Here is a 19,413-nt window from a genome sequence, read left to right as displayed (position 1 = left end):
GCAAGCCACACCTGGGAAGCCCGCCTGGGAAGCCACAGGAGCAGACCTGCAACACTGCCTGTGAGCACTTAGGCAGGCAGTCACTCTGTTTCCACTCTGTGTAGGCAGGGAGGCGAGGCCTACACTGCGGGCGATTCCGCATTCAGTGCTCATGGTGTCTTACCAAGACGACAGAACCCAGAGCACAGCCACCCCGTGAAGGGCCTCAGGTCTGGTACACCCTTCCCGCCAAGTTCATAAACACCAGAGTTAGAAAAAGCTAACAAGAGTGTCTCCATACCCCACCACTGTTTCAATTAACCACTTCACAAAATTCCCTCCTGTTTTCTTTCTGCTACTTTAGGAAATTTGAACAAAATATTTTTCAGGTAAAGTATACAAGTATTTATTGCAAAATATTTAAATTTTTATACTTTAAAGCATTCTCTGGCCCAGAAAGCATTCTGTCCTGAGGACTTGTCACATCTTAGAATGGAAGGCTCTGTTTTGGTGGGTTTTATTTATGGATATAGGAAAGAAAAAAAAAAAGGGTAACTGAAACTGGTCAAATAGACTGCCCCACACTTTAAAAAAAAAATTTTTTTTTTTGGTTCTGGGCTTATGTCCAGAATGAAAAAGTTTTAGTCTCTAAATAGACTCTTTCAGGAAGTTTTGGATGATGGTGAAGGATGGTATAAAGAGAAGTCTGACACCCTAACTTTGTCCTTGATGAATATTTTCTTATGCAAAAACTACAGTGACCATTGGGCTCCAGGGATCAGTCTTTCATTAAATTATGAAACGAGGAGAGAGACAGCTGTCACTCATGCCCCTTGGCCAGTAGTCTGGTCCAGGCTTGCTGACTGAAGGAATGAGTGTGGAGCGCTCACCAGCTGTCTAAGCATCCTGGCTGGGGGCATCCGATCCTCCAGGGGTCCCTGAAGGATTTGGGAAGCACACCTGATAGCCATCTGCATGTTGTAATAATCACTGAGGTGCTGCTTTCTTGCACTGTTTCAGAAAACTGTATGAGACTATAGATCTGAACTTTTCACATCAAGTTTTATCACATTGGGGTTCAACCTGGAAGACTGTCCTTGAACTAAAACTAAGATGTCAAACGGCTCAGCTTCTCTGAATGAGAAGAGTGTTGAGGAGTGACACCAAGGATGTTTAAACTTTGGGGTGAATCAGATTTGTTTATGCACCTTGTTAAAAAGTAAGTGGCCCAGGCTGACAGCTTGATATTAAAAATAGCCTTGAAAGTACAACACATGGTCCTTCCAAACTCCCAGTTCCTCTGAGTTACACATCCTACTACATGCTGACTCATACACAAACAAGATGCAGATGTTCTTTGAACCTAGGCTTCCAAGATCCCTATTTAGAAAAATTTCTTAATCATATTCACCAAATTACTTACATATTCTGAGAGTTTTCAGAAACATTCTTTTTCTGGTGCTACTGGTCTCTGAGGCAACATGGAACTCCATTTAGGGTTTCATTTTAATTTGACATTACTTTGCATAATCTTTTTTTTTTAAGTATGTAATTTCCTGCCTCTTCAACATGAGTGAATACATGAGGATATAATACTCTTTCAAACCACAGCTATTAGAATAGGACAAAAGTTGCAAGGGAATGATGATTTTCCACCCATGAGCTACTTAGTGTTGTTTCAGATTTAACTTTCTCATAACTAGGGAAACGTTAAGTTATTTTTAATCTTAAAAAAAAAAAACTGGTGATGAAAAAGGTGGTATCTCTAGAAGACCTTCTTTGAAGAGTATGGGATTTCTAAGAATCTCAATTAGTTAGTTGGTCACCAGAAAAGGACAGAGAAGGCTTTATAACTAGCTGATTTTTCTGAGGTTTCATTTTACATTTCAAGAGCTCTGTGTTCCAATATCACTCAACTGAAAAGAGATAGAGTAGGTATAATTAAAGGGCAAAAGTGAAAGAGATGAAACAGCTGGCATGTCTTAGCCACCTTTAAGAGCTCCCAAACTACCTGTTATTCCAAAGAATTATGACGTGCACAATAATTCCTAAGGGTTTAATCATTCTTCTGGGAGAGAAGCCACAGCAGAAAACAGAGAGTGAGCTAGTATCCAACAAATGGGTATCTGTTTAGCACCCTGAAGAAAAAAAAAAATCAAATTACTCCTAAATCTAAACTGCGTAAGGTCATCTTCCAATGAACTAAAAAACCTAGTACTTCTAAAATATACTCCTGGCCTCGTTCCAATTGCTATATGACCTTGGAGGAACCTCTTTTGAAGTTTTCTGTGTCTGTAAAACCTGGATAATAGTACTATCTGTCCCAGATGGTTGGAATTGTATGAATTAATTAGTTCAATCTGGAAAGGTCTTTGATAATGTTAAGTGCTGAATATTGTTATTGTTAGAGGTGCAGGTGGAGGCAATGTTACATAGCACATCTATAATTAGAAAGGCCTAGAAACTGCAAACGGTGCCAATGCCCCGGGACTTGACACAATACCCTGTGTCAAGTCGGCTTGTTATGAGAGAACGCCTAATTCGCTCTTTTATCCTCTTGCAAAGGTTGCAGCTTGTCATGAACTTGCTGCCCACCATAGAGTATGGTTTTTACTGGGTATATAGGCTTTTGAAGGCACTGTTCTAAATGAAGTGCTGATATTCATTGGAACACAGGGTACAGTCTTGGGATTACAATGCTTGTTAATTCATGTGAGTCAAGGGAGTAACAAAGTCCTTCCCCAGAAATACCTGTCCTCTGCAAAAATGCAGAAAATTTCTTCATCTGAAAAAATGAAGAGGTCTAAACCTTCTTTTAGAGATGATAAGCATTCTTTTTTCCAAACAAACAAAACCCCATAACATATAGCAGTGTTATGTGGAACCCAAATACATAAAATAGATAAAAAGAGCTGTGTTGAATGAAAAAAAAGGAAAACTTCCTGTTCCCTACAGTGACCCTGAGGCTCGTTATCAAAATTAAAGGCTCCCCCGAGCCCATTTTAGAGACCACTGGACCAGATGGTGTGTAAACCAGGTTTCATTCTCTAACTTTTTAGTTTTTATTTTATTTTTTGGCCTCACTGCGTGGCATGCAGGATCTTGGTTCCCTGACCAGGGATTGAACCCACGCCCCCTGCAGTGGAAGCACGGAGTCTTAACCACTGGACCGCCACGAAAGTCCCTAATTTTTTAGTATTTTAAATTCCAGTAATATGAAGAACCTGGATTGCGGGGCTCTTATAGCTTGTCCAGAGAAAATACAGCTTATCCAGAGTCATAATTCATTTTATCTGCTACCTTGTCTGGAAAACCTTCTCCGACCATCTCTCTTCTCACACCTTCAACTCTTGGTAAAGGTCACACAGCACTCCAATTCACCATTACTACATTCCTTTTTTATCTTCCTCATCTTCAATAGCACCACCACTGTCATCGTAGTAAATATTTATGGAGCACTTAGTACATGCCAAGCACAGTATATCTCATTTAATCCTCACAGCACTACTATAGGGTAACTATATTATTATTCATATTTTAGAGATGAGAACACTCAGCACAGGGATGTAAAGTAATTTGTCAGAGGAAAAAAAGGCAAAGATAAAATTTAAACCTCAGTTAGACTGCAACCTTCTTGGGCAATAGCTAAACATTAAACCATCTCGTTTATTGCTTGGAGAAGACTAACTGCGTATATGTTGACTTGTCTTTCTCCCCAACGAATTTCGTGTTGACCAAACAATAGATTATAGGCTGTAAGGAAGGATCTTGATTTTATGATTTGCATCCTTTCTGAAATTGTAGATCTTGGGCAAATTTGTGAAGTTGGTACTTTCAGGGACACCTCCCCACCCACCTTTTGTGAAAAATATCATTTGTCTTTTGGTGGAAACCTCTTCTGCAATGATGTCAGGTATTTAGCATTCTTGCATTTCCTTTATACTTCCGTTTTATTTAAAAAAAAAGGGGAGAGGGGCTCAAGTTTCTTTGCCATAATGTAATCACCTGATATAAATCAAAAGCCTATTTGCATTTTAAAAAGGGGTAAAATCTAACAAACCACTCTCTAATGGTAAAATTTTAGAGGAATTTGTTTATACTGGGGTCTTCCTCATGTTTTGACTTCAGGTAAACCAGTCCGACTTCCCTCTCTCACGTCTAAAGTCAAATGACCTATCTATTCTCTCTAACTGCTTTTATTTCCTGCTCTCTGGCTATTCTCCCCACTAGGTCCATTGAAATAGGCGTAAGGACACAAATAACATCATCACTAAATCCAAACATTTTTCATTAGAACTCTTTCTCTTCCATCTTTTTATGGCATTAAAATTCTTTTTCATTCCTTCTGCATTGAAAAACTATTACACTGAGATTTATGTAACACTATACTTGTTTAGCTCTCCTCCCACTTCTCTATAAAATCATTTTTTAGTCCTTTAAAAGCTTTTCTTCTTTTGATCTCCTAATCGCATGAGGTCTTCATGCTACTACTTGAGCAAATAATACCCATATTTAAAATTGCCACTGGTCCCCCATTATATACCTTCCCAAAGTATGATCTGTGGAACACTGTTCCCAGAAGACTGCATTAAAAAAAAAAAAAGTTCAGTTATCTATGAAACAGACTCACAGACATAGACAACAGACTTGTGGTTGCCAAGGGGGAGGGTGGGATGGGGGAGGGAAGGACTGGGAGTTTGGGATTAGCAGAGGCAAACTATTACACATAGAATGGATAAACAACAAGGTCCTACTGTGTAGCACAGGGAACTATATTCAATATCCTGGAATAAACCATAATGGAAAAGAATATGAAAAAGAATATATATGCATGACTGAATCACTTTGCTGTACAGCAGAAATTAACACAACATTGTAAATCAACTATACTTCAATAAATTTAAAAAAATTCAGGAACCATGACAAACACTTTTCTTCCCTGTACATTCTAGCAACTATAAAATTAAATATTCTCTTTCACGATCTTACTTCCAGATAGAATAAATACATGACAAAATTCTGGCCAATAAGGCATAAATTGAAGTCTATTGACCCTTCGCCCTTCTGCTTTCAAATGGACTCAAAGTAGAAACTGAAGTAGAAAACTTGTGATTTTGAAGAGAGGGCAAAGTGAGTTGCAGAGAGATCAGCTTCCACACTGCAGAGCACTGAACCAAGGTCAGCAACCTCCTACCTCCTGAGTTCTTGTTATGTAAGATGAACAAATCCCCATTTGTCTGGACTTCCATAATAAGTGATGTACATCTTGCAGCTGAACACACTCCTAACTAGATCTAAAAGTGCAAAAATGGTTCACCCTTTATCTGCAGAGAATACATTCAAAGATCCTCAGCGGATGCCTAAAACTGTGGACTGTACTGAACCCTATATATACGTTTTTTTTCCTATACATACATACCAATGATAAAGTTTAATTTATAAATCAGGCATAGTAAGAGATTAATAACAATAATAAAATAATAATACACTGTAATAAAAGTTATATGACCATGGTCTCTTTCTCTCTCTTTCTCCCACAACATTTTATTGTACAAATTTAATGCCTTTTCCATCTTAACTAAGCACTTTCCATGCTCTGTGGCTGTAATTTTTGCAGTTTGAGGTGCGACAGCAAAACCAGCACAAATTTCTTTTTTTTCACAATTTCACAGAAAGGAGATTCGGTCTTACCGTAGATCTTAGCAATCCCAGCAGATGATTTTTTTTCTTTCCTCACTGAGAATTTTCACTTTTTCACTTAAATGAAGCACTTTACAGCTCCTCTCTGGCACATCCGAACCAATAGCATCACTACTTTTGCGCTTGGGGGCCATTATGAAGTAAAGCAAGGGTCTCTTGAATATAAGCATTGCGTTACCCAGACAGTTGATCGGATACTGAAGCGGCTACTAAGTAACAGGTGGGAAACTCCAGACAAAGGGAAGATTTACGTCCGCGCGGGATGCAGCAGATGCACGCAAGCTTTCATCACGCTACTCAGAAGCTGCATAATTTCAAATGTAAATTGTTCATTTCTGAAATTTTCTATTCGAAATTTTCAGACCATGGTTGACGGTGGGTAACTGAAACCTTGGAAAGGGAAACTGCAGGTAAGCGGGGGGACTACTGTATGTTCCTTTTGGAACTTCACAATGCGCCTAAGCATATTAAAGGACCTGAGAAAGACTCAAGAGAAGAAATCTGTTGAATTTTGTGTCTTCTCCTAGACTCATTTGATCAAGGAGCCCTTTTCTTCCTGTATTAACTATTACTATTCCACAGAACTACCGTTGCCTACATTTTTCCAGGTGGGATCCCTAGACCAGATTCCTAAATCTGCATCACCTGAAAACTTGTTAAACAACTAGAAGCTGAGGCCCCACCCCAGAATCACTTTAACTAGATGCCCAGGTGATTGGTATGACATTAAAGTTTGAGAAGCCTGCTTTGGGAAGCACTGTTTAGAGGATAAAGTATCAGTACAACTAACCCTAACATCTTTTTTGTTTGTTTTGTTTTGTTTTGGCAGCCCGGGAAGCATGTGGGATCTTAGTTTGTCGACCAGGGCTCCAACCCACGGTCCCTGCAGTGGAAGTGCGGAGTCTTAGCCACTGGACCACTAGGGAAGTCCCAACCTTAACATCTTTATGTGACCCATTATTTCAAGACATCTGTTATTATTGCCCCTTAATGCCAACTTCACTAATAATTACGGCTAGTTCTTATTGACTGCTTACTTTGTGCAAGGCATTATTCTAAGTACTTTACTTGTGTAATCCTCAACTCAACCCTATGAGGCAGGTACTGTTATAATCTTCATCTTACAGATGAGATTACTGAAGTTCAGAGAAGTTATGTACCTACCCAAGGTCACACAGCTATTAGCTGGCAGAATCCGTGGTTTAAGGATGTAAGGATCACTAAATCATATTGCCTCTCTAGCCTTTTTTTGTTTCCATGCACTTTTTGCTTTGTGTACTTTACACAAGGATTTCTCTCTGCCTGCAATGATTTCCCACATAACACCTAGTTAAAAGATCTCAGCTCAAAAAGTTAGTTCTTCTGGGAAACTTCTCTGACCCCCCTTCCCCAAGCCAGGTCAGGTTCCCTGCTATACATCCCCCAGGCACACATTTTTTCTTCATACTTATCAGCTTTTAGAATTATTTATATTTTTGTGATTGTATGGTTAGTGTATGTTTTTATCCAAAAAACTTCACGTGGGTTTGAAGTGCGTCCTCTGTGTCTGACACATCCCAGAAGTTGCAGCGTGGGTGCAATACATTTGATTCAGCATGTGAAGACTTGGATTTGAGTCCTTGTTCCCCTACTTATTAGCTTTGTAACTTGGAGCAATAACAGCCTCTCAGATCCTCAAATTCTCAGCTCTTTTAAATGGGGATAATAATACCTCACAGGATTGGTATAAGAATTAAAATGAGGCTTCTGAAAGAAGTGTGTAATCTACATAAACATCCTAAAAATACGAGAAAGTGTTTTATAGTGATTAAGATCCTGGGTTGTATTTAAAGTTCTAGCTTTGCAGTCAGAGACCTGAGTTCATTCTCGATTCATGATATTTATTATCCACGCAGTTGATTTGGCAATCCATTATTTGCTGGATTTTTTTCATGTATTTTTAAAACTGCATTCATATGTAATTTATTATAAGTTTATGCTGTGTTATCTCCCAAGTCATGTATATACTCTATGCTTTTTATTTTTTGTTCAGCAATAATCTCTTATTGTAGTCCTTTGCACGTAGGAATTCAATTAAATAGTAACATAATCTACATTTATTTGGTGAATATCACATATTTGCTGTACTGAAAGTACATTAAGTCATAAAGGCAAGTAAGAAAAGTAGTGCACATAACAACTGCCGTCATTATACATGTGAAGGTTCAGATTTGCTATTTTTCAAATCACTTAAACAAAGATGAACTGCAGAAATGAAAGCCCAGCAGGGACAATTAAACAATATTTGGAATAAAATCATTTGGCCTAATTTTCATAACCACAGATTTCAAGGAATACCACCATCCATGCCAGGTGTACCAGACTATCCCATTGTCTGTTTTAGCCGTGTAGGGGCCAGTGTGATATAAACCATTCAGGTTTGCAGAGTGACACCTAGTGGGAGGAAAAATAAACACAAAACAATCAGACTAGAAAAATACCCTTTGAAAGAAACCATTTTATTTTGCTAGCAAATGATTAAAAACATTTTAATTATGAATTCTGCCTTTTTTTTTTTTTTTTGGCCACGCCATGCGGCTTGTGGGATCTTAGTTCCCCATACAGGGATTGAACCCACACCCTTGGCAGTGAGAGTGTGGAGTCCTAACCACTGGACCACCAGGGAACTCCCTCTGCCATTTTTAGATAAGGGAATATTTATCAGTTTCCAAAAGCCAAGTGATTCTACAACATGAGTTTTTTAAACTGGTGGGTTTTAGTACCATAACAACTCTCAGGATAAAACCTAGGCCACTTATAGAGTACTGATAAAGAAGGAGTTCTGTTCTTAATAGAAAAGGAAGGGAGGAAGGAAGGAAGGAAGGAAGGAAGGGAGGGAGGGAGGGAGGGAGGAAGGGAGAAAACAAGCAAGCAAAAACATGACCTTGTAAGCCTGAGCCTTAGCAAGAGCAGTATGGGTTAACAAAGCAAGGCGTGGCACGCTGCTCTATTTGCCAGCTCCCCTGTATACTTTACACTTACAGTGTTCATCCATCTGCTGCCAAGACTTAGCTTTCGTAATTAAAATTCCCTTCCTCCCTCTTAAAAGTCAATAGTACATCAATTATTTTAAGCTTAAGGATAAGAAAACAAAACCTAAACCACCATTTAAAATTTCCCCAGCCATCAGACAATAATCATTTGTCTTAGTTGCTGAGTTAACTTTTTACATTTATTGCTCCAACCTAGATAAGTTGGTTAGGTTATCACAAATTTTTAAATGTCCCCCTTCCTCCTTTGGAATCTGTAAATTTTGTTCCTGATATGGATAAACTGAGGATAGGTGATAATTCTCTGTGTACTGTTATGAAATTAGTTACTGTATATTTATTGATATAACCAATGAAAAGATATCAGACATTAGGACCTAAGGAGAACATTCACAAGGAATAGTTCTTAAAATCTTTGGAAAGCACCTAAATTACTGAATCAAAGAAAGCATATAATTTACCCATAAACGCTGAGTGGCTGGCTTGAATCCCTTACCCGCCTTGTAATTCTCTCCTGCTGACCGTACTGTCCTCCTAACTTAAACTGATGTAACTAATCCAAACCATGTATGCTAAATCTGCAAGTGTTAAGAGCCTACTGTGTTTTAAAAACTGCAATGGAAAGTAACGTCAAAAGACAAAATACTGGGCTCCCTGGTGGCGCAGTGGTTGAGAGTCTGCCTGTCGATGCAGGGGACACGGGTTCGTGCCCCGGTCCGGGAAGATCCCACATGCCGCGGAGCGGCTGGGCCCGTGAGCCATGGCCTCTGAGCCTCCGCGTCCGGAGCCTGTGCTCCGCAATGGGAGAGGCCACAGCAGTGAGTAGGCCCGCATACTGAAAAAAAAAAAAAAGTCAAAATACTCTAAATTGAGCCTCCAGAACATATATTTTGACATATTTCTGTCTTCCTATAGACATTTACTACATGTACTTTTTTATTTGGTCTGTGATTTGAATGCTATTAGGAAACTGACTCTGGTCAACACAGGAAATCTTAGGAATTCTAAGACCAACTTTCTAGCATCTTCCACGTTCTAGAACAGCCTGGACTTGAAGCTAGATTGGGGCTTCCTTGGTGAAGAAGTAGCTGCGAGCACACACATGAGATGCTACACCAGAAAAGCAGAGAAGACGTCAACACTCAGTGATTAGTTTGCTATGCAGAGAAGGAATGCCTTGTAAGTGGAATATACTTATGAAGTGCCAAGATTTCATGTAAATTGGAAGAACTATGGGACAGAAAAATAAAGAGTAAGGAGGAAGAGGATGATGGAGTTAAACCACAGAAGTAGCAGGTATGGTAGAAGTAGCACTGAGCTCCTGGAACAATTGACTTTCTCTCCAGCTTTTCTGTTTTTCCACCTGCACAGCCTTATCATCTCCTTTGCCTCCAAGGGTAATGCAGGCTCCTTGGGTGGCTCCAGCAACTGAATTGCCTTTCTTTGTCCTTCCTGGACCCCTATCTTTAAAGTCAAGTAAATCGTTTATTAGCCCCTGTTAATCTGTGTGCCAGCTGTTGTTCAACTGGGTAGGTGCTTAGTTTTGATCTCCTGCTAACAGTAACATTGTGGTTGTTATTTCCGTGTATGGAATTCTGTTCCAAAACAAACATTAAGGGATGCTTGCAACTTTGTGAATTATAGATGTTTTACATAATGCTGATAATTCTTACATAAGGTTAACTTAGAATAATGGGAAGAAAAAGGAGGATGAAGAGAAGCTGATAAAGATGGTTTTAAGAGAACAAGAAAACCACTAGGGAAAAAGATTAACACCACCTTCAACTTGTTAAACAGGAAAGATAACTTTGTTTCTCTGTCTCCTCTCACTGCTGTGTGTGTTCCACTTCCCTTACAAAATGACCAAAAATTAAATGGACTCAAACTTTGAAAAAAGCAAAATCCAGATAAAATAGTGTTTTTACAACTATTTAGATTCAACTTGACACTCCACACTATATACAACAAGCTGTACCTCCATAGAATCTACAACTCTAAAATCAGCACATCACAATAACACATGATGTTCATAATGGCGATTCTCATGATTTTAGGGAAAATAGACATATGTCTGGCATACCTCCACTTAATAAAATAGAGGATGCTTAATGTTTTTAAAGTATTTACATAAGCAAAAAAATGTTAACATTTGGATTATGGAATTTAAATGATTAGTCCTCAATTACATGGAAAACACGGCATGCCAGAAATACTCACTAAAGATTCTGTAATGCAAAGTTATTTTGAGGGGGCCCCTGTCTTCTAAAGAGAAAAGATGTTCAAAGCTCATGTACTGCCTAACAGTCTGAGCACATCTGCTTTGCAGACATAGCAGGCTTATCAGGTTATTTCTAAGGAAGACTGTTTGAATTTTTCCATTCCTGCCTTAACTTTGTGATTACAACAAAGGGTACTGTCTGGATATCATCGTGGGTGGAGAACAGTTACAGGAATGAGGCATATCTAGCTTAGAGAAGAGAAAACATTGAGGAATACAATAAATATCTTCTTATCCAGAACCCGAAGATATTAAGTTGAAAAAGAATACAATTACTCTGTAGCTACTGAGAAAAAAAAACTGGCAAAGTAATAAGAAGGAAGATTTCAGGCAAATAAAAGGAAAATGAAGAAAAACTGATTTAGTACAATCAAAAATGGAATAAGGAGGGATGGGAGGGGAGGGAGGGGAGGGAAAAAAAAAATGGAATAAGTTTGCTGATAAAGTAACATTGAAGTATTCAATGAGAAGGTGGAATTAGGTTTCAGGAATGTTGTAGAGGAAACTTATGCATTGGAAGGAGCTTGGATTCAATGATTTAATGAAAGTCACAGTACATGAAAAGTAGTATTACACAGAAAAAATTACAATAACATGGCCATTTGGTATGATACGAGAAGGTGGAGAGCTACTTGGTTATTAGAACGTCGAAAATGTTCTCTATTTCTTTGTGTCAATCTGTGACCCACTACTTATAATAACTCGCCCATGATTCCGTTTGCAAAGAATCTTTGTAAAAGCAGTAATTTGATTTATTTCTATGATATATCTTTCAAGCTTTACTAATGTACACAATGAACAAATCCTTAAAGGTACTTCATCACTTAAGAATTCTTATAAAGATGTTTATTTAATAATACCAGTATCACAAAGAAGACCAACATTACCTCATATATTATAATTAATGCCCACCAGTGAGCAATCATCAACACCACTACAATTATGTTTATAAAATGTCAAACCTGTTAAACCACCAGCCAGACTGATCTTCTTTTGCACAGTTCCCTTCGTAGTTGTCGTTATCTCTGTCCCATGTGCTGAATTTCATTCTTTGGTGACTGGCCCACCATTGCACTTCAGGATGAAAATTCCCTGCCAGGGAGTCTCCAGCTGTTCCAGAATATTCCCCAATATGCAAATCATAGGAATTCTAAAGGAAAAGAGGTGACTTCCATTATCAGTTGTTACTATTTTAACAGGCTTATTTAATAAATAAAAGATTAGGTTCTATTGCATATTTTTGTTTCCCCTGACTTCAGGTTTATATTGTATGTTTTACATGTTAATTCATGATGTTAGTTATTTGAAAATGTTAGTACCTTTTCATCTCCAACTTTGAAATTTCTATATTGTGCATAACGGCTATTTTTTTCAAAATCTGCAAGGTTGATTTTTAATGTGTAGTCTCCTGAAAAAAAAAATCGTAGTTGTTTTTTTTTTAATTTGTAAGATGACACTGACTTACTGAGGCTTAAAAACAATTTGCGGCTCTATTTTACTTAGACCATTTCCTTCTGCCATGAGTCAGTTTTCAAAGAATAAGCAGTGACTCCATTGTATTTACAACGTGAATGTTTTGTTGTGTACTTTACTCGAAAAAAATTAGGGACGCAATATTAAAGGTAGAACATTTCTACTACATCTATCACAGGTAAAAACCAGTGTAATTCACTTGGCAAAGAACAACAGAAAGCAAGTCATTTTTTAGTAAGTAGATTAAGAAATCTAACAATAAAAGAAGTTTTAAGACGTTTAAACGTTTATCCTCTTTTTCTTACTTTTGGTAAGAATGTTGATCTTAAATATAAATAATGACTGAAATAGTTGATATCATCAAGTAATCATCTTTTCTTCATTGTCCCATCATTTGCAAATAACAAAGACTATTCTTTTTCAGAAATAGAACTATTGTCAGAAACAAAAAGTTATAAATCTAACTGTTAGATAATAACTATATTCAATCCTCCTACTTTGATAAATAAACCTTCACAGTGACCTGTAAGATCAGGTTTGAATTTAGTCTTGGCTGCCTCCCAGTTCCGGGCCGGAACATGGAGACACGGCATGCAGGCCTGGTCTGTGGTCTACTTCCCTTCTCTTCCACCTCTGTCTCCACCACACACAGCAAGGGGCTTTGCCCACATGCATGGGCCTTCCAGGCTGCACACCCACGCTCTTTTTACACCAAAATAAAAGCTCTTTCTTTACCTCCCCTCAGACTTAGGGGTGCACACACCAGCTGTATAATTGTTCCACAGTGGGGACAGATGAAGAAGAGGCATGAGCAGGTCCTGGAGACAAGTTCAAGGCTTCTTGGCAGGGAATGCTGGATTCCCCACCACTGGAGCGAGTCTAGGAGGCACTCTGGCCCCACAAATTCCTTGTCCCATGGAGCTCTCTAAAGTGGGGTTTCAAGGAAGAGGCCACTTTCATCTGATCAAAACATACTAAATGTTATGTGAGCTAAGACTGAAAAGGGGACAAGAGCAGTAACACAGGCTAAGTCAAGACTCCTAAAAAAAGTGCTTTGTATTATAGAAGAGATTCAGACTTTTAGGTAACCATCTAAATATCTCTTTGGTCAATGAGTAAATAAAAGTTCAATTACAGACCATTTCTAAATTAACTTTATTGCAAACACTTCAGCCAAAATTTGTATAATGGGGATAAAGCTATTTTCAGAGGCAACTCCTTAGCCTTAAAGGCCCTCATAATTAAGAAATGCAAGGTCAAAGGCACTGTTTTTCCTTGGGATGATGTGATATGCAGTTGTGACGCCTGGAACTAATCAATACATTTTTGCTACCATGAGAGTAGCCAGCCTGAAACACCAATCAAAACCTGAAGGGGAAGCAGATGTGTTGGCAAAGCACATCTGGGCAAATAAACACTTAATAATAATTTGAAAAATAATAACTTTGAATTTTGTATGTTTAGAAGGAGCCAAAGTTTACTTCTTGGGGTTTTCTTAGTTTCAACAAGAAATCAGATGCATATTAATGTGTGAAAGAAACAGAAGCTGGTATGATAAATGTTATATATCTATCATAAAACACTTAAAAGTGGGATAATAAATACATTGAAATTTAGAGAGCACTGATCACAAGAAGAATATACAAAGAAAGCATTAGATGTCTAGGATTATCCATCCTCTCTGAGTTACTATTCTGGTGTCTCAAAGATCTCTATAATTATGATCATACTATTATGAATATAGAAGCACCAATCACTTTCCTTAACTTATTTGGAAAAAATAAACCCTTGCTCTTACATTTAGTGTATTGCCAGTGTGATTTAGCATGTTTTCCTGAGCAATACAGTTGCCTTTTATGAAACATTAAGAATCAGATTTGAGTGGAACTGACTATAATCTGAGATAGCAACTAAGGTAAGGAAGGTAAAGGATTGGAGCAAAAGAACATGGGAAAGAGAAGCTTGGACAACGTATTATTAAACTCGTGATATTTTAGACAAATATTGAACTCTAGTTAAAGATATCCATGCAAAAGCATATAGGGGGACTTTTACAGATGTACACAATTTACTTTGAAATATGTCCAAAAAATAGATTGATGGATGGATAGATGGATAGATATGGGATTAAAATGTTAATGTAAAATCTCGGTGGTAGGTTGAAACTTTTTCCAGTTTTGCTGTGTCTTGGAAATTTTTCAAAATAAAATTTGGAAATGGAATGGGAACAAAAATATTTAGTATATTGTGGTATTTGATTCCAAAAAACTGCCATAATTCCTCAATTCTTCACCCTTCCCTTTGCAATGAGACTTCGTAACTCCTCCCATTAAGTCTATTTCCTTTCCCCTTACGTCTGAGTTGGTCCTGTGACTTGCTTTCACCAATAGAAGGCAGTGAAAATGACCGTGTGCCATTTCTGAGTCTGGGTCTCAAGAACGTTATGTGCTTCCACTGTCTCTCTTGGAACTCTGCCTCTGCTTCAAGAGCAAGTCCAGACTAGCCAGCTGGAAGATGAGAGAGCAAATGGAGTGAGCTGAAGCATTCTATCCAAGGCTAGCCTAGAACAGCCAGCCTCCAGGTGACCAGGAAGTTGATCACCAACCCATGAGCAAGCTGAGCCAAGATTAGCAGAGCCCAGCCCTGATCAGCAAAGCCACCCAGCCAACCTGTAGATCTGTGAGAAATAAGAAACAGTTGTTGTTTTAAGCCACTAAATTTATGTCTTGTTACACAGTTTTATTGTGCCAACAGGTAACTGATACAATATATATGTTTTGAGGCACTCAAGGCATTTAAAAAGAATGATTATAACATTAGCTTTCCTTCCAAGGAACAGAACAAAAATATATGAGAAATCTCCCTCCCACAACCCAGGTGCAAGCAGCCACATTTTACAAAGGGAATTATTGCCCAAAAGCGATCATTGCCATCTGCAAATCACAGTAGTTACTGAATTAGTTCTATTGCCTATGATTTAGTGAAAAATATTTGTGTTCTTTTTATTGTATTTCAGATGAAGTTGATATTAGGCAAACTTTACCTTGTGTAGTCAATAAGTGAAGATTTCTATTACCCAGCCAATATTCACCATTTTTTTGGACAAAATTTCCAAAGCCATTTTCATAGTCATTCCAGTCTCTAAAAAATTAAAGTGAAAGCTGACTTTAGCAAAATCCAAATGGACCTTTGCAGTACCCAAGGAGTGCACCTCCATCCCTACCCCCAATATTTTCTTGATTAGCTAATGTATTTTATTATTATTAAGAGAGAATGAAATTCTGTCTAATTAATACACTTCAGGATATAATAAAAAGGCTTAACTTATTGTAAACCTCACATCTCCTACTCCAGATAAATCCTTATGTCATAATTAACACACCTGTTAAAGTTCTCACTGCCATCAGATCGTCTCTGAATTACAGTCCACCCTCCTCCGTCGGACATGTCACAATAAACAGAGAATGCTGCTGGGCTCTGGAGAGGTTTGATTTGGTAAAATCCACTCTGCTTATACCCATCATTGAAAATCTCTGAACAATCTGTTTGGAAAACAAGGTAATGTAGTACTTGTTATCTGTCTCTTTTTTTAAAAGGGAGCCTCTGAACGAGATTACTCAATACTAATGGAGACAGATAAATACATGATGTAGATAAGCAGCTGTTTAAAACTGAATCTTGTACATCTTCCAGTGGCTATTAGGAAATTCTTATTTCTTTCTTTTCCTAGTATTTAACTAGCATCTGCCTTCTTGATATGATCATGGAAAAAATAAAACAGTGAAATATGTATCTGGTTTTTCATTTCTGATTCTTGTAGAAAACAATTGAAAGTATATGTTTCAGTTAAGCACAGTATAGTTAAGTGAAACTTATAGCTTTATCAGACAGAACAGAGGCAATTTTCTCTCCTGTGACACTAAAATGAAAGTAGAAATATAACACCAAACAAATAATTTAATATAGATTATCCTGACTTAGAGCATTATAAATCATTCTGAACATCTGGAAGTGAACTCAAAATAGTAATCTTCTGGTTAGATTCTTATAACCTCCCAGTCTCATCAGATTTTTTACTAACCCACTGAAATTTATAACAGTCCATGCATTCTTAGATGTTTTTGCTGAAAACTGCAAGATTCTACTTTTGTCCCCACAGTCTCCTTTGCTATGGTATTTCTTTGACCCCTGAAGCAAACATAGCTACCAGTTTGTCACCAAAAAGTAATATCTGTTTCTTAAACCACTTGAGCGTGGGATAAATTAATATCTATTTGGTCTTATCTAGGCTGATCTGTACTGACTTCGAGAATATGGCAAGTATGGACTCACTCTTGTTTAGACGCCCAGGAAGCTATGTTATAGGGTAGTTGAATTCGTGGCCACTGTAAAGAGATAGTTTCAAGGACACCCAGTCACAGACTTTTGAATAAAAATACTATAATTTAACATCACAAACTTTCAAATTTTACCCTTATCATTTTATTTCCTTCCTTTTTAAGAAAAAATACATTTTCTACAATTCTGTAACTATGTATGGCAATGGATGTTAACTAGACTTACCGTGGTGATTATTTCACAATACATACAAATATCAAATCCTTATGTTGTACACCAGAAACTAATATAATGTTTTATGTTAAATTGTACCCAATAAAAGATTTCTCTTCCTGATTGGATAATTCCATTCTTTTAGCATATTTTAAGTTCTTTCTTCACTTTCATTGTTTTGATGCCAAATTGTCTACAACAATTTTGTTACAAATAAAATATACTCCACATTAAATACATTGAATAGCCAATAGGAATCAGAAGAGAAATGAAAATAAAGAACCTTCATCACTTTCTAAAAACCCTTATCAGGTTGAGACCAATCATATACTACTGCTTTGGTGAAATGTTCATTTTTCTAACGATTTAGGCTTTATTCATATATTTATTTTTGAGATTCAGAAGCCCAAGTGTTCTTTATACATGCTGGATTATTTTTTAAAAATCCTGTTTTGGCAATTAAACAAGCAGAAAAACAATGGGAAAATGATTATCTAAAATTAGTTCAATGTTATTCAAAAGCTTACATCTGTGATCAAGTATATCACACAATATTTTTCATTAAAGTAAGCAGATTTTAACGTTGTTAGGAAAGGAGCTCTTTGCTTACATTTAATTACCTACCAAAGAGCTGAATAGTAAAGACTCACAAGTTCCAGACCATTTTCCAAGCAAATATGAAAATGATTAGCTATAACAGTTGCCTCTGGAAAACTCTGTGAATATGGAGTTTTCAGCCAACATTTTCTATTTGTTTTTATTTTATGCCAACTCTGAGTTTAAGTTTTTAAAAAATTTTTCTTCTTCCCAGAGGAAAATGCCAAACACAACTTAAGATCCAGAGGAAGGATTTCAACTGAAAAAACAAAAACAAAACCCCAACAAATAAATAAACATCAAAAAAGTGCCAGTAGCTCAATTGCTTATAGCAAATAAGTTAAGGAGCCTGCCTGGGGGAAATGTGACTTACACTGTGATAGAAAGTTCAAGCAATGTAGTGTTTAAAATATTAAAAACTATGATTTTCAAAATGTTTCGACACACTCAATGCCCCCAAGAATAGGCAGGAGAAGGGCTAAAGAGCTCTGTGTTCACGGGAGTTTAAAAAAAAAAAAAGAATTTTTGGATACTTGCATAATGCTAGAGTGAGGCCAAGGATACCTGCCCTCTGTTTGATAAACACTGTGTTAAACTGGGTGAGGTGAACACTTTCTCTGATCATGCAGAAAGCAAGCCGTTTTGGAAGGCTGAATGTTGAAGCTTCAGGAAGTGACATGACAGCCTGCCAAATGAGCTTTTTCCTCTTGTCCCAGAATGGTGGCTGAGCCCAAAGCTGAGAACGAATGGCACTAAGTACCCCACATTCTAAACTCAAAGAAAGGCCAGCATGAACTCAGCCACCACGCCACAGAGCATGCTGGGGAATGCCAGAACTGGCCCTACCACTGCCATCCTTACCCCCAGGCAACATAAGATAAAACTTAAGAGGAGAGAGAGGAAGTTGCAATATTCTTGTAGGGAAGGGTTGGTGGGCTCTTTCCTCTGAAAACAAGGGAGAGAAGATATAATAATGTAGATAGATAGCTGGCACTCACTGAGCTAAAGGCTAAATGCTTTTGTAATCATGTTACATGTATTAACTCATTTGCTCTTTTTAAAAAATTGTTATTTTTGGCTGCGTTGGGTCTTCGTTGCTGCACATGAGCTTTCTCTAGTTGCGGCAAGCGGGGGCTAGTTTGTTGCGGTGCGCGGGCTTCTTCTTGCGGTGGCTTCTCTTGTTGCAGAGCAACAAGAGGTGCGCAGGCTCAGTAGCTGTGGCTCATGGACTCTAGAGCACAGGATCAGTAGTTGTGGCGCACGGGCTTAGTTGCTCCATGGCATGTGGGATCTTCCCAGACCAGGGATCGAACCTGTGTCCCCTGCGTTTGCAGGCGGATTCTTTTTTTTTTTTTTTGCGGGACGCGGGTCTCTCACTGTTGTGACCTCTCCCGTTGCGGAGCACAGGCTCTGGACGCGCAGGATCAGCGGCCATGGCCCACGGGCCCAGCCGCTCCACGGCATGTGGGATCTTCCCGGACCGGGGCACGAACCCGTGTCCCCTGCATCGGCAGGCGGACTCTCAACCACTGCACCACCAGGAAAGTCCAACTCATTTGATCTTTACAACAAAGAGATAGGTATTCTTATCACTTCCATGTTACAGATGAGGAATATGAGGCACATAGAGGTCAAGTAACTTGCGCAAAGGCCATGGCTAGCAAGGGCAACTGGACTTTGAAACCAGGCTTTGGACTCTCTACAATAACCACTACACATACTGCCTTGAGAGACTGTCTCATAAAGATTGGGGGCTCCTGCAGAAGTGGGCATGGTTAAACTAGTGGTCTTGGCTGAACAGATGTG

At 38.2% G+C, this 19,413-nt stretch overlaps 1 protein-coding gene across 1 annotated transcript in view; it reads right to left on the bottom strand.

Annotated features, from left to right (window-relative positions):
• Positions 1–7,700: 7,700 nt before the first annotated feature.
• Positions 7,701–19,413, bottom strand: part of FGL1 (fibrinogen like 1) — a 33,065-nt gene continuing 21,352 nt past the window's right edge. The window contains exons 4-8 of the mRNA XM_022571070.2: positions 15,842–16,001; positions 15,503–15,600; positions 12,306–12,394; positions 11,949–12,136; positions 7,701–8,112 (exon numbers count right to left, since the gene is read on the bottom strand). Of these exons, the coding sequence (XP_022426778.1) occupies positions 7,953–8,112; positions 11,949–12,136; positions 12,306–12,394; positions 15,503–15,600; positions 15,842–16,001 (695 nt within the window). The 3' untranslated portion in view covers positions 7,701–7,952. The remainder of the gene's footprint in view (positions 8,113–11,948; positions 12,137–12,305; positions 12,395–15,502; positions 15,601–15,841; positions 16,002–19,413) is intronic.

Source organism: Delphinapterus leucas, chromosome 21 (genome assembly GCF_059928025.1).
Source record: "Delphinapterus leucas isolate spDelLeu-1000000601 "Yukka" chromosome 21, BTC_Dleu_Yukka2, whole genome shotgun sequence".
Classification (NCBI taxonomy): Eukaryota; Metazoa; Chordata; class Mammalia; order Artiodactyla; family Monodontidae; genus Delphinapterus; species Delphinapterus leucas.
The sequence above is the reverse complement of the archived record's forward strand: the minus strand, read 5'-3'. Positions and strand labels throughout refer to the sequence as shown.